The sequence below is a fragment of the Rhea americana genome, unplaced genomic scaffold (genome assembly GCF_003343005.1).
Source record: "Rhea americana isolate MKP2758 unplaced genomic scaffold, rheAme1 scaffold_28, whole genome shotgun sequence".
Taxonomy (NCBI): domain Eukaryota; kingdom Metazoa; phylum Chordata; class Aves; order Rheiformes; family Rheidae; genus Rhea; species Rhea americana.
Genome location: NW_028186401.1, coordinates 1077718 through 1093336, shown reverse-complemented (window position 1 = coordinate 1093336; position 15619 = coordinate 1077718). Strand labels below are relative to the sequence as shown.

The 15619-nt window shown below is 39.4% G+C and overlaps 1 protein-coding gene across 1 annotated transcript in view; it reads right to left on the bottom strand.

The window, feature by feature from the left end:
- The window catches only part of ADAMTS17 (ADAM metallopeptidase with thrombospondin type 1 motif 17), a 191445-nt gene that overhangs the window by 93485 nt on the left and 82341 nt on the right, over nt 1-15619 (bottom strand). Inside the window, exons 8-9 of the mRNA XM_085308753.1 lie at nt 11114-11254; nt 9678-9828 (exon numbers count right to left, since the gene is read on the bottom strand). Of these exons, the coding sequence (XP_085164879.1) occupies nt 9678-9828; nt 11114-11254 (292 nt within the window). The remainder of the gene's footprint in view (nt 1-9677; nt 9829-11113; nt 11255-15619) is intronic.

Here is a 15619-nt window from a genome sequence, read left to right as displayed (position 1 = left end):
AAAAAAGAAAAAAAAGAGAAGAGAAGAGAAGAGAAGAGAAGAGAAGAGAAGAGAAGAGAAGAGAAGAGAAGAGAAGAGAAGAGAAGAGAAGAGAAGAGAAGAGCTGCTCCTGCTGCCTATTGCCCACTAGAAAGAGCAACCTCTTCCTTCTGGCAGTAGAATTAAACCACCATGAAACCAATTTTTCTGTCAAAATGAAGGGATTATGAAGAAGGACTTATAAAGAATAAATACCCTTAAGGAAGAGGAACAAAAGAACACAAAACCCAGAGGCCTGTATAAAAATAGACTGGCTTTCAATGAAACATCTAATCTCTAATTTTGCCACGGTTTTGGCTTGGCATATAGCTAATTGTGAGATATAAAATGTCCATATACAGAGTCCTAATTAATACCAATTAAGTACAATACTGTAGTCATACACCACTTCCACATGTTTTCCTGCTCAAAACACTGCATAAYGTTCTTGAAGGCTCTCCGCATGTGTCTGGGGAGCAATCCTTTACACATCAAGGTGAGAAAAACAATGTCCACATTTCTCTCTTGTTGCCTTTGATTTGGGGTGCATAAACAACTGACATCCTACAACGGATCACAGACGAGGTGAGCACTGCTGTTTGCTCATGCTGTCAGTTGGAGCTTATTGCTGTTGAAAAACAGGTGAAAAGCGCTCAAAAGTAGCACTGTAAAAATCCTATAAAATCAGACGGCAGTTTTGAGAAGATCCCAGACAAGGTAACAGTGAAGCTGCGATACAAGTGTCAGTGGCCAGCTGCTGATCTTTCTACAGAATTCATAATCCAAGAAACAAGTGGTAGGTTCAATAGTGGGAGCATCTGTCCAAATGACYGATCAGATTTCAAATGAAAGAATCACGAGGACTATCCTGGAATATTCAGGCAATGACCAACATCCACTGACTTCTACTTTATCAAACCTGGGCAACCATCCAAAGAACTCAAAATATGTAGTTTGATTTATTAATGGCAAAGAAGAATGAATCTCTTGACTSTTAGACAGAATGCATCCCAGCCCATATTATAAAAAAAAATCATGCTCCTAGAAAASGTGCAATGTTTTTCTTAAAAAACATTTTCATGTTTTCACTACCTGATGATTACTTGTTTCCCCAGAACATACAGAAAAATATTACACGTTATATTTTTTAGATAGACAGTACCAATAACCTGCCTGCTTGGAGTCAATAAACAGATTTAGAGCTGACTCCCCTTTGTATTCGTTTTTACATCAATGTAGCTCCATTAATTCTATAGAAGGACTCTTGATCGATGCTTGGGTGAGTGGAGAGTCACCAACCTCAGACAGAGTGGAAAAAAATCAAAAAGAGTATTTTAACTCCTGACAAAATGGTACTTAAGAGTTAAAGAGCTCTTGACAAAACGGTCCCTGAGAGTTAATTCCTTTCCGGTGCTACTGTTCTCCYTGTAGAAAAGTAGAAAAACTTAACATAGTAATTTCTGAGATTTGTTAAYGTTTTGTATCAGAGAAAACAAAACAAACTGACCCCAGTAAACATATGAAGGGTGTCACACTGGTTTTGGTCCTCTGAGCTAGACGGCTATCTGTGCATTACTCCAACTACGAACACGCAGGTCCCCTATGAAATGTATATGGCTCCTYATACATACAGTGTGATACCAAGAGCTGTTCTGATCTACAACTAAAGCTGAAGACTGTTTCCCCTTGAAATTTTAGAAAAAGACAAAATATCCACTGGCTTCCAAAACAGTAACTACCATGACATACCACATTTGCCGCAGAGAGGTTTGGATGTCGATGTTCTGAATGAAGCTGACTGGTTATAATCATCACTCAAACAGCTTTTTAACAATAAATGAAAGCACAAGGATAAGAAAAGCCCAAAACTCTGGCATTTTGACAACATTAGCAAAGCAGTTTCAAGAGCTGCCCAAAACACACTTACAGCCCTGACCCTTCTGAAGTGGATGTGGCAGGGATCTTATGCCAAGTAGGCCATCATCTCTCACACTAAAATTCTGCTCTGAGGGCTATGAAGGGCTCTGCAGGATGGATAGYGGGAGACTAAAAAACTCTTCTGTTGAGAGGAGTTTCTCCTACTGCACGGTCTTCACGCCTTCTTGTGAGGAAGCTAAGCGGCAGTTCATCGCACTTACGCTGCGAGGGTGCAATTCAGTATCTGGAAATTGTTCCTATCTAGGGCGAGATGCAGGAAATTAGTATTTTCAGAAGCAAAGAATGGTTTGGTATGTCTTACTGGAACACTTCAAGGAAGCTAACCGTGCAGAGCTTCAAGACTTCTGGGAAATCATGAAGTTTTCCTGAAACTCAAACTGGATGTTCAAAAAAACCACATTCAAAATCCTAACTGCATTAGAAAATTTAGGGCTTCCTGCTCCAACTCCTGCAACACCTGAACATGCAACAGGATGCAAGAAAAACTGACCAAAGTAGTGATGGCCAGGGGACAGCACAGAAACACAAACGTGAAGGGCTAGTAATGAAGTGCGTCACAAGGACTGTGATAAACAAGAACGGATCTTGCCAGACCAAGCAGCAGAGGACTGCCATGCAGCCAGAAAAGGCACAGGTGAGGAGAAATACTTCTTTTTAGTGGACATTTGGAAGTAAAACAAAGAACAAGAAAAACACTGTCTCTAGTTTTACTGAGTTCTAGGGCGATCAAGGGATTCACCACCACCTAAACTATTGATTTGCAAAGCACCAGTTTGATTTCATTTTTTCATATGCCAGATATTAATTTAACAGTCAAAATGTGGAAAGCATTTTAAGGAGATTGTAGACTAATTTTAGAGCAATAAAGTCTTTGTTCAAGACTAATCTCTTCAGTGCCTTCATGGCATTCATGAAAGTAGTTCTCGTGGGTTTATGATTCATAAACACATAGAAATTGAAGTTAAAGTAAGCTTTATCCACTTTTCTACCAACACTTAATTCTTATTCACCATATGTGCTCCTGACTTCGTTGAGTCTAGTTTACAGCATCTTTAACGTGAGAACACATATTGTATCTCATCTAAAGTACATATTGCATCTCATCTAAAGAAATCATGGAACTATTTTTACCAGGTCAAACCTGGGAGAAGTAGACACCTCATACAAGGCACTCAAACAGCCATTCGTTTGAATTAAATGTTAGAAAATTTTTGAATTTACTTATTATCAATTTGTATCCCAACATGCCTTGAAAAAGTTGTAGTTAATCAAGTACGTCATGACGTCAAAGGCTGTATTGGCAYAGTATTGTGCACGTCATGTGTTAAGTGCCACTTCCAGCGTTCGTACCCCAGGTATCCCATCACGAAAAGGGTTATGAATTTATAGTATTATGTCATCATCTTTCCAGCCCTGAAAGCAGGGTCAGCAAAAACCCGAGGACAGCCAGGAGTGTTTTCTAGGAGAAGGAATCTGCCCATGAGCTGCTGGTGAGTTCCACGATCAAACTCATCATTTGCATTTAATTTTGCATTTGGAACTTAAGAGCCTAAAATTCTGACCTCGCGCCTTGTAATGTCYACCTCCTACAAAGAAAAACATTCCCTAAATAACTCCCAGTTAACTCCTCAGGCCCCAAYACCTGATTTCAATGTAAGAAAAGTATTGATTTTTTTTAAACAACAGGTGGTGTTGTATATTAAAAATATCAAAAACTGGGAAATTAAAAGAATGAAATCACAGATCTTTTTTTCTTGGACATGCGAAATGAGAAGAAAGGATAATAAAAATAAATATAGATACAAACACATAATGCTCAGATGTAGTCCTGAAGATTATGGGAGTTTTCTCTTGAAGTGTTTTACAGATGGGAAGTTCCCAGAAGGCTGATGGGAGAGGTCTGAATGCCCTTCAAGCTTGTTATACACTATTTTCAGGCTGATACTCAATCGTATTTTGGCTAATTTCGTTAAGTTCGAACTTCAGCTGTATATGCCACATCACAAGGCTACACTAATTCTTTCTCCCTCCTCTTGTGTCCTAATAAGAAAATGCAGGATTTCCAAACACGAGAACTTGATTCTTAAAAGGCACTCTGTATTATTTTTAAGAGTTTATTATTTTTATATTCTTAAATTTCCACATTGTATTTTCATAATTTTATTTTGGTTCCCCATTCTCTTTTTATTTTTCTTTAAACCACTGCACCAGAATGTGTTTTGACCAACTTCCAAACTGAAACACATACAAAAATTTCTGAAGCATTCCAATAATTGTAAACTGGGCTGTGCTGCCCAGGCAGGAACTCTGCTTCTCCCTCTCTTGCTTTCTCCTTCTCTCAAATAAAAACTATTTCTACTGAAATTAAAGAGAAAAAGGTCTTTCTTGCAACATACAGAAGGAGTGAAATAGGACGCTCAGTTTCTTATGAAACAGGCAAAGTGAAAATAGTCAGAATATTAACAGCCTACATTAGGAAAACTGTAAAATACGGTATGACAATTAAGTAAATTGTTACTTTTACTTCTAAAGAAGAAATCTTCTAATTTTATTTTGGAATCATCAGGCTTCCAGCCTGCAAGCCTCAACAAAACCAAATTCATCCTTTGTATTACTATGACTACATTTACAAAGAAGCTAAAGTGTGCCTGTGTTTTATGGAAAATTATGTAGACAAAGTTCCTCGTTATACAGAAAATGACAATGAGACCTCTTATTTTCAGGATAAATCAGTTCACAATCTAAGTACCATGTTCATCAAAATATTCTCTACATTACTTAATAATAGGGCTTACTATCATTGTCTCAATCTTGCAAATGACTCTGCGAAGAAAAACCCATTGCAACCAGACAGAGGCTCATTCATTCCCATGCACTGAGTCCGAAAGTCCACTTCACTAGCCTCTTTGTAAGCTTAAGACCACAGAGAGATCAACAACTGCTTAGTATTATTCCTCATCATATCATGAACTACGAAAACTGAGGAAACATATAAAATTCACTTGATCATTAAAACTTTTGCTCTTATTTTGCTTTTTTTTTAATTCCTTTCCTTTTCCATTTCAGCCCAGAAGTCTAGTCAGTCTCTTCTGGCTTACACTCAGCTTTGCCCTCCCGTTCTGTGCTACTGCCTTGTGGCTTGTGGATACTGGGCGAGATGTATACATGTTTAAGGGCAACTTCTATTTAAGAAAAAATGGTGGAGCCAATTATAGCTGTCTTAAATTTTCTAAAAGCACAGTGTCATTTCAAAACCCCCACTCTCAGTTACATCTGAGTTGACAGTGACCCCTTTTCAGCAACAAATCTCTTTGTAGCAATACTAATTTCTTTCCACATGACATTTAGCCTGAGCAGTTTTGACTCAAAACAATACTGAAAGATAATGGTTATGTAAAAACCCACAAAAATATGTTAATAATAAATAAGTCAAAAGGCATATAAAACAAAAAGCTGAACACTGCACACAAGAGATAGAAATCACATTTTTTCCATAAATATAATTTCAGTGCAAAAGCCTCTTTTAGAAGGCATGCCAGTCTGAAAAATAAACCCAGTGTTCCAATTAAACACACAGCATTATTTTCATGTGATGTCCTGAACAACCCATTTTTATGTACTTCTGATGCAGAAACATAATCTCTGCTCTATGAGAGATTCAGGTATAAGCAATTTGTGCTTTTCCTTCCAAGAGCAGCACTGCTAAACAAAGGGGAGAGCAAAGAGTTAAAGTCTCCTTTCTGCAGAGACCTTCCTCACTCGAGCGGTACAGAGGCTTTTTGCTTCCTCTTGCGWAGGGGTGAAATGAGTTCACAATACTTGATTCACAGTGCAGTGTGGATCTAAAGAACAGAGGTCAGACAGGTTGAATTTCCAGTAATTTGCACAATCCAGCATGTTGGGACTCAACCAGAGTCCCAAAAGGCCTCTGTGTCTGGGGKACGCTGATAATGCACTGGGTAGACAAGGCTAGGCAGTTTCTATTCAGCTTCTCCTGCAAATYACATTATGGTTTTGCCCAGAACTTCAGAATGACACAGTCATCTATTTAGTTTCTGTTAAAAGCAGCTTCTTTAGCACCACTGTGCTAAGCCCTAGCTGGGCYAAAAATTCTCCTATGCCTGTGAGTGGCACCTTGCTAGGCAAGGCAACCTCAGGGGCATGACTGCACAGCCCTCCGCTGGAGAACAGGCGGCACGTCTGCTACAGTACAAGTGGATTTGTGCGTCCTGCGAGATAATCGTTCTCGATGATCACAGAACACAACATCTGAAATGGGAAAGGTTAACAAAAAGCACCATGCGAAAATACTTCTAAGCCATTTGCAAATTACAGGAGAAAAATACGCAACTCAGATGTGAAGGGGAAACTATTGAACGGTCTCAAGATACTCATTATGTATATGAAATCATCTCACTTGAAAACTATCCAATTTCTATTGTCTTGTTTTATTCCTCAGATCAAAACTAGTCATATGAATTCTTCCACAGAGCCATGCAAACATTTATTTTCTTGAGAGTGAGCAAGGACTCACCCATCTAATATTCAGTTATATTTAATCTATACACTGTCCCCGGATGTATCTTAAACCAACAGAACTGTGAGCAGAGAATGAACTAAAACATACATGTACTCTCTCAAGCAGTTGAGGTAACCTTCCATTTATTATCTGTACAATATCGTAATAGAACTTCGGTGCTTTCCAAATAAATAAAGTTGACGGTTCTCAGCCTGACAAGCTTCCAGCCTAAAAGCCTGGTTCGACAGCTCTTTGAGGAGGTGACACACACTGGTAACTCTCACTTAACAGACAAGTTACAGAATCAGATCCTGATTTATATATCTCAGATTAGAGCAACGATAGGCTATGTTTAAGCTGATTATCATACACATATCTTATTAATTATTTCTATTTTGTTTAATTTTATTATTAAGCTGCAGAGGCAGCATCTCAACAAACTGAAAAGAAATTTGCAAGAGGTATTTGCAAAGCTGAGCAAACCTCATAGATTTTTCATTTCCATGTCATGAATTTGAACTGGGATAACATCTTCGGCCATTATAATTCTAAAGGTTACTATCTTATACTACTGAATCTGAGTTTTCATTAAAAACAAACACAGAAGAAGAATTTGCAATATTCAATCTGAAGTATCCAGGTAAGATGGAATATTCATGGATTAACTACCTAGTAAGAGAAATACTGCCATTCAGGAGCAGTGTGTCTGAAACTTTCCTCAAAGGGATTACTTTCCTTTAAAAATTGGGGCCTTGACGTCTTTAAGGGAAAATCTTACTGCACTGGAAGGTTCTGCATCTTCTTAAAAAAGGCAAGATTTTGGATTCATCTAATCTCCGAAACTTGCTCCACAATCAGATTGTATGCCATTTTTGAATACAGCCTCTAGTTTGCCTGATATAATTGTGGAGCTCAGCTATCTCCAGTGAAATGTTGTAATGTAGCTCTTTTATTAAATAAGAAAGTAGACAGAAGACACATGTAATCATAAAAAGATTGAGCAGGCTAATTTCCTGAAGTTTATTTCCTTTTGTAACAAATATTTACTGTCAAATGTTTATTACTTTTACATTTGGATTTTTTAATACTTTATTGAATTAAAAATACCACATTACCATTGGCTAAAAGAGGAGACAGCTCTATTTGCCAATAATTTCTACAACTAATGCCAATGACTAGTGCCAATTTTTTTTTTGGTTCATATTTTTGTAGACAGCTTTGAGACTTACAATACAAGCATTCTGCAGATGAGGCATGAGAAATGCAAAGGTGGAAGGAACAAAAACTTCAAAGATTCAGAAATTAAAGCTTATCATTTCCTATAAATAATTTTATTGCCTTCAATCTCCAGTTCAGAGTAGTGTAACTAGATGCAGATATTAACCTAAATTAATGGCAAGTGACGTTACTGATACACAGATTTCACAGTGTGACTATTAACTTTTAAGCACAACTCTGAAAGAAAAATACTTCTAAACAAGTGCTTGCAGCTTGCTTTTAGTCTGCTGACGTCTACAAGGCTTTTCATTAGAAAGGATTCTAAAGTCCTTCCAAACTCTCTTTTCCTTTGCGAAACACTGAGGGAGTGATAGAGGAACAGATCATAGTTTTCCTTGTGCTCTGAAGATGTCATATAAGACTAGTGAAAAATTTTGGGAGACATAAACACCTGCTATCTGTGTCTAACAGAAAAGAACAGTGCCTGTTGCTTTGGTGGTCTGGTGAGCAACTTCTCCCCAAAGCAATTCCAGACTGTACTACTGGACATGCCATTTCTGCATGAGAAATGCTGACCACCTACCAGTGAGCTGACGTTAGGCACTGGATTGCCCAGAAATGCAAAGTTGTTTATTCCAACAAGAAAATAGCAAATATCTATTCCAATGTTTGTCAAACAGGCTGATACCCACACAGACAAAAGAACACAAACCTTCCTGGGTAGACTCTGGATTTTCTTTACAGGCCTATATTCTAACACTTTGCTTCCAGTACAGTAGTCCTGGTGGCCTGTATTTTCTTGAGGGATCTGGAAAATACAACCTACCCGGATTCTTTTCTTATTGTTTTTATGTTTTGTATTATTAGCTTCCAAATGCAAAATAAATAAAACAGCAAATGTGAAACTAAGAGCATGTTCTCAGGACTTGCTTGCATTCAATGGTTTTAGTCATTTGGCACTTAGAAATCTCAGTTATCACTGATTATTATTTTCTTTGATTTAAGATCCCAAGATTCTTCAGAATAGGACTAGGGGACAAATTACAAAATAGAAATGGTTAGTTAATGATAGCCAGAAACCTTACTATCCTATGCCTGGTCTATCCAGGACAGAATACCACCAGCTGGTGCTGGTGACAGGACACAGTGCTTCATATCTTTCTTCTGGACAACTCCCACTGCACAGCGGAAGTGAGCCTTTTTCCAATTCCTATTTAAAGCATGATGTAGACAAGCTCTTGTGAGAATACAACAATATCTAATTATGCATAAGACTTTAGGAAGACTTTAGGTGCCTAAATTCCAGAGGACAAGTCAGACAGCCTAGTCTCAAAAGTTATCTAGTTCCAAAGACACCAAAAATTAGTATTTCCACTCTGCCAACCAAGTATGTGATAAGGCCATTTGCACCCAATGCCTGACTAAGCCTCATGTTACTTAGAAGACAGAGGAAGGGGCTCAATTCTGCAAAAATCTCCAAGTGGCCCAATCAACCAAACAGTCATTATTATTTCCTTCGCAAAGAGTTTGAGTCAGCTCCTAACAACCCTGGAATGTCCTGGAGCTGCTATCTGCTGAAAAGTCTAGACAGCCATCTAAATTGAGCCTGTGGAAGTAAGCAGTGCTCTTGTGAGTAGAGACTTTCATCTCAGCTGAACTACCAGGAACACTATGTCTACTGAGTACTTTGTCACGACTGTGTCAAAAGGGAATTGTGCCTGAATTAAGACTGAGTGCAAACAGAAAAAGTTCTTCCAGTAGATCAACATGACCAAAGTGGGGCAGGAGAGGGACTGCAGAAATATGTGCTGTTGACGTGAAGGTCAGTGGGAGGGACTTAAAAGTTCACAGCAGCAGCATTAAACATGTAGAAAATTCCATTAACTAGTTCTGAGGAAAGCACAGATTCCTCCTATTCCTGAACACCTGACAGCTTTAATTTCACTTCCTAGTTCATTTCCAGGTGCCCCCCACGAGCTCTTACCTCCATATTCTTACAGAAGGTAGCATTGGTCCCAAAGAGGATCTGGCACTGTTCATCTGCACTGTAGTGCATTCCCGGCAGCTTGTGAGGGAGTCGCACCACATACTGGCTTCGGGGGTCTGTTACCAGCAAACAGGTGCTGACCTTGGACCTGCAGAGTGCAAGCATTAAATGTGCCTTTAAGGGAAAGCACCTTTGAATTGAAGTGTTCAGTAACTACTGTAGAGAAGCTGACACTGTATAAAATAGTGGTGACTTTCACAGTATCTTTCTGCAACTCTTCTGAATTGTTGAAAACTATGGATAGAAAGGTCCTTGGGAACTCATCCCCCCACCCCCAGGCTCCAACACAGAATCAACTATACTCACATCTCTCCRGGTAAACGTTTGTGTAACCTACTCTTAAAAATCTGATGGAGACTCTRTTCTGCCCCCAAGCAATCTATCTCAATTTCTTCACTAGCCTTACAATAGCTAGAAAGTCTTCCCTCATGTCTCATCTCAATCCTCCTGGCTGAATTTTAAGCCCTTAGCTTCTTTTCTTATCCATTACAGACACAGAGGAGAGATTTTCCTTTTGTCTTTACAAGAACCTTTTACAAACTGGAGGATCACTATGACATCTCCCCTCTGTCACACTGGGATCAAAATGAGTTCAGATACAACTTCTTTTGCAACTCTGTGCTTGTAATGTAACCGTAATTCCCGATTTTCTTCCACTGTTTCCCTTCCATCCTCCCCCATCTCTAATCTCCACTGTTGGGAATTTTGAACCTATGCTGAACCCATTTCCAGCAACAGAAGCACTGGTCACTGTGCCAGACACTTTGTCAGAGTTACTCTGTAGGWCTAAGACCCCAAATACAGAGTTCAGACAATTTTAGTGCTTGCTAAAGTATCWGAGCATTAATAACCAGTGAGACAGAAATCCTTCCTGAACTACTGACGGGGATAAACTGAAATACGGATGCAGTGGGAAAAAAAGTTTATAGTGAATTGTTTAAGACCAGCACTCACCGAGGAATGAGGAAACATATCAGAATTAACTCCTTGAGAGGTAAAACTTCCATAAAATAAAAAGCATTGCCATAGCACCACACAAAGCTGGCATCATCTTACAATGGAGAGGACTTTTAAGGCCTCCTACGCGCAGACTTGTCATTGCAAACACAGAGGTATTGGTTTGTAAAATGAAGGTGAACAGGGATTGTTTTAAGAAGCTTTCAGGGTTTTGAGAACTGCACTGTAATTCTTTGCTCTCTGCAAACCTCAGTTTCAAAGGGGCTACTGTAAAGGGGACAGATTCAATCTTGCACACCCTAATGACACGTGCACATACTTTTTTTTTTTTTTTTTAAGCCAAATTAAGACTTTCACTTTCAAATAGCAGTTTAAATTCTTGCCTGGGGTTTTTTGGTACTCAGCACAATTCTTACTTTAGGAAGTTTTCAAGGTCATCTCGGCTGCATGCAGACCAGGAAAGGTCACTGGGGTTCCTGCCCTTCACCCATTCTCCAGACATAATGTGAGACCTCCCTGCGCAGGAGAGATGATCATCATCATGGCTCATTCCCATGCTGTTTGATTAAAACAAAACAAGACAAAAATGATCAAGTCATCATGTGGATTTCTCATTTCCTATTGCACTTAGTAATGACACTCACCTCTCAGGAATTAATAAAGTAGAGAGCAGGCTGCACAAATAATACAGAATCATTCACCTTTTGCTCTAGGTACCTGTTCCATGAACAAATTACACTTTACTTGAATTTTTCCATTGTCTTAATTGCACCAGGGTTTTAGTGTTTGTTTTACTTTTAGATATATATTCCCTCTCTGCACTGGTACACACATTTTGCTTCGATGAACTGAGAAAAGTATCAGCACAGATTTTGTGAAGTGGTGTGAGAAAAGACACAGTACTATTCCTGTTACCAAAACAGGAGAGCTYGTAAGTACATCTGATGGAAATGTTTTGAACAGAAATTCAATACAGAAATGCAAAAATTTCTATGAAGTACATGAAACGTTTGCTTTGTGTGCACTTTTCCTACCAGGAAATGTAACCAACTGAGGGTTCATGAAAAGTGAATCCCTTTGAATTGGTTTCCCAGATCTAGTGGAAATAGTCTACTATAACCATATTAAGAATGGAGAACAAATTAATACTAGAGATAGGTTTTGCTGTTGTGTCAGTATAAATTTGGAGTAATTTCACTGATATGAAAATGATTTCTCCATATCTGTAGTACTGTACAATCTCAGCTCCAACTTTGAAGATGGCACTTCTTTGAGCAGGGTGTTTGGATCAGGGACCTCCAGTGGCCCTTCCAACCTAAATTATGCTGTGACTCCGTAACAGCAATGCTCACCTAGGAGGCTGAGGCAGAATCAAGCCCCCASTTTTGCAAGCACTGAATAAACAAGTGCCCAGGTTGCTCTATGTCAGGATCAGCAAGAAGAGAATGTGGCCTACTCAGCTAAACAGTACCAATCGTGCAGTATAAATTCAGAGGAATTCAAACGCATTTGGTGAGGATATCAAAAAGGATTCAAAAGCAGGAAAATATTACTTTAACAACCGTTTACATTCCCATTCAGGACTCTTCCGTCATTTCTGGAGTTTGCGTTATTGGGCTGCTACTACAAATGGCTCTTAAAAGGAGCCTCTTTCTCTTTGTGTACGCTACAGCAAGGTGAGACCTCTCTGCTGAAGCCTTTTTGCATGGCCCCCATGGTGACAAGGAAGGGATAAACGATGTACCCAAGTCCACCTGCTTTATCAGTGAGAAAAGCAGCAAGAGATGTCCGGGCTCCTGACTGGCAGTGCTACACTCAGCCCTTCATACCGCACCGCCCAGCAACACAAGAGAGCTACAAAGTTTCCATCCTACTGATCATCAAAACCAATTTAAAATTTGTACGGAATAATAACATTTTGAAAGGTTAATATCCTTCCTTCGATTCCAGCACGAAATGGAAAATGGCTTTCAAACAAAAGGTGCCTCATGTAGCCAGTGTCACCTTCTAGCGAAATAACTGCAGTTACCACTGGGTTGAAAACTTCTACAAAACCTAAACAGTTGGATTAATAGCAACTCACTAGGTCTCCAGCTGGCTGGACTGAGCAAGCCAAGAGCAGTCCCTTTAAATACGAAGTTGGACTGCTTAATACACACAATTTCTCCATAAATCAGAGGCTCCTGTATGCATTCTGACTACACTCCTGGCTTTGCTCCTCTCCAGCTTTGGGCTTCAGCTGTTCAAAGCCTAAATACACCATACATTTCTAGTTGCAATGGACCAAAACCCAGCAGCTTGATAATTATGCGTTAGATTAAACCACTATTTATGCCATTTTTAGCTTAAAGATTAAATGGTAGAGTCTATTATTTTAGGTTTATCTCCAGGGACATTATTTCTAGCAAAACTACATTTAACCTAAGTTTTAGACTCAGGAGCTCACAGTCATTGTTGTTTTTAAACCTTTGTGGGTTCTGAAGGCAGGAGAAGCATTAACATGAAGCATATTTTGTTTGATGCACACAGGAATAATTTAACAGTCTATTAGTAACTCTGACTTCAAAACAGAGAAGAGCGAAACTCCTGCTCCGCTGAAGTTAATAGGAGTGTTGCCATCAACTTCAACGCAACCTGAATTTCACTCCAAATATTTTACCCATGTTGCTTCTGCATGCAGAGAAAACTCTTTACTTGCTACAAAAAGTTCCAGCAGTATTCCTCCAATGCAAATAATCTCATCTAAAGTTCATATTCCTAAAAGTCAGGAAAGGAAGAGCTAAGTACTGCGTAGCAAGGTAAGCAGCGCTTGCTGGAAATCTCCCAGAAGAACGCTTGCTTCTCAGAAAACGCCAGTCTAGAAGGCTTGTGGGAATGTAGCAATCTGTTAAGTTTTCTAACAGAATCAGGCAGCTTTCCAACCTGCCTGCCTTGTGACAGCCACAGTGCTCAGACCCTGGAAGCCCCTTTGAATCACRGCTCAAGCTTGGGTCCTGCAGGTTTCTGGTAGGTCTGGGCTCTTCTGGCACTGCACTRGACAGCACAGGCTCAAGGGGTTAACCACTTCCTAAACACCCTCCCAGCCAGCACTGCAGGAACCTCAGCTGTCCCACCTGAAACAGCTGAAAACAAAACATCTTCCTGACTTTCCAAAGTGTTTTTGGCTCCTTGATTTTGTTTTCCACAAAACACTAGTGTTTCCCCTAAAGTTCTTTAAATAAAAAATGCCTCCCGTTTCTGATTAAATATATTGATTTATTCTTCGTTAAACTTCTTGAAAGTGGGAATTTTTTTGTTGGCAAAAAACAAAGCCAACAGTTACTAATTAGTATGTTCCTCTCCTTAGTTTTATTTTAAACCTGACCTCATGCAAGATGTCTTTTGGGGAGAATTGCTGAGCTAAAATTCATTACTCTCAGCTTTGATTCTATAGAGGTSTTTTAGACAGAACACACAATCTCCATAGAGACTGAGTTAAAACCTAGATCTCCAGGGTTACTTATTTCTGACATTCTTCTGATTTTTATATGCTTGGAAATACACAACTTTCTGAATAATTCCTGATCTTTGAACTGGAAGTCTTTAAAAAGTTGTAAGCATGGAGGAATTGTGCATGAGCTATCTGCATGAATAGTAAAGCAGCTCTACTGAAGCTAAAAGAGCTATGCCAATTTATATTAGCTTGGGATCTGGCCTCAAGGTACACAGGCAACCTCCACCAGCCTTTCAGTGATGAGTTTCTAGTAGAATGAAGYTGGCAACACCTTTGGAGACCGCTTTAATTGGCAGCGCAGAGCTTTTCCCAGCATCTACTTTACCTTACAATGACTCACTTGAAGAAAGGACTAAATGACCTGCAGGACTAAGGCATATCCAAGCACRCTAATACATTATTTTCTGAAGTTCAAGGGTCCCAGCTACATCAAAGGGAATGTTTTTTTCTAAATATACAGGACTAACTAACGAATCACTATCACTAACGAATAGTCCCTGCTCCCTTTTTACCAGAGATAAATCAGGCACAGCATTATGTGTTTCCACTAAACAGCAGTATRAACACTGATTGAGTACTTTGCATTTTCTTTGAGGTCATTTCATTTTACGTGCTGTTCAGAATTCACATGGAATTAGAAGCAGTTAATCAGTCCCTTGAAATATTCTGCCACCGGAAGGAGTTCTATTCTTACAYGAGCAGACTTTGAAATAAGAGCTGATAGGAACAGCTCTTAAATTAGAAGTAGAAATGTTAAAATGGCACTACATTAYCCTGCAGACCCATGGTTCTCTGTGCTCTGAGATGCACCTCAYAGCACCCACAAACACATCCGGCACGTTACCATTAATACTGCAAAGCCATCACAGCCATTAGAGATGCGAATGACTTGATTTCACCTTGTGCTGCTACCGCCACACTTACAACTCCACTCTATGTACAGAGCGAATTTCAGCATTTGGCTCCTCACACGTTCTCCTCCTGAAGACAGGACTCCACAAAGGTAAGGAGGAACAACTTGGGCTGTCAGCTCTTAAAGATGGTCCTTTTATTCTATGTTTATTCAGAGTGAGCACAATGGGACTCCAACTCTAGCTTTTCTTCCAGAACAAATTATACAGCAGTTATCAATTAAAGACACTAGAGTGGTACAAAAAGAGTCCCGCAGCAGATTTATTGTTGCTCATCATAAGCGAGTCCAGAAGCAAGCCGACTGAGCAGTTTGCCTTCTGACCGTCAACATRATCACAGCAAGGCAAATTTTATCTGGAGTCACAGGGAAGCAGCAACACCAGATCTCTTTGATGCCGCTCTTCGTAGAATGACACTTTAATGTAGTATTGCTATGAATAAAGATTAGTATAGAGCCTCAAAGCTCTTGCCTCTCTGAAGCCTGTGCTCCTTTCCAGGACACGATTCTCAGTTGGAG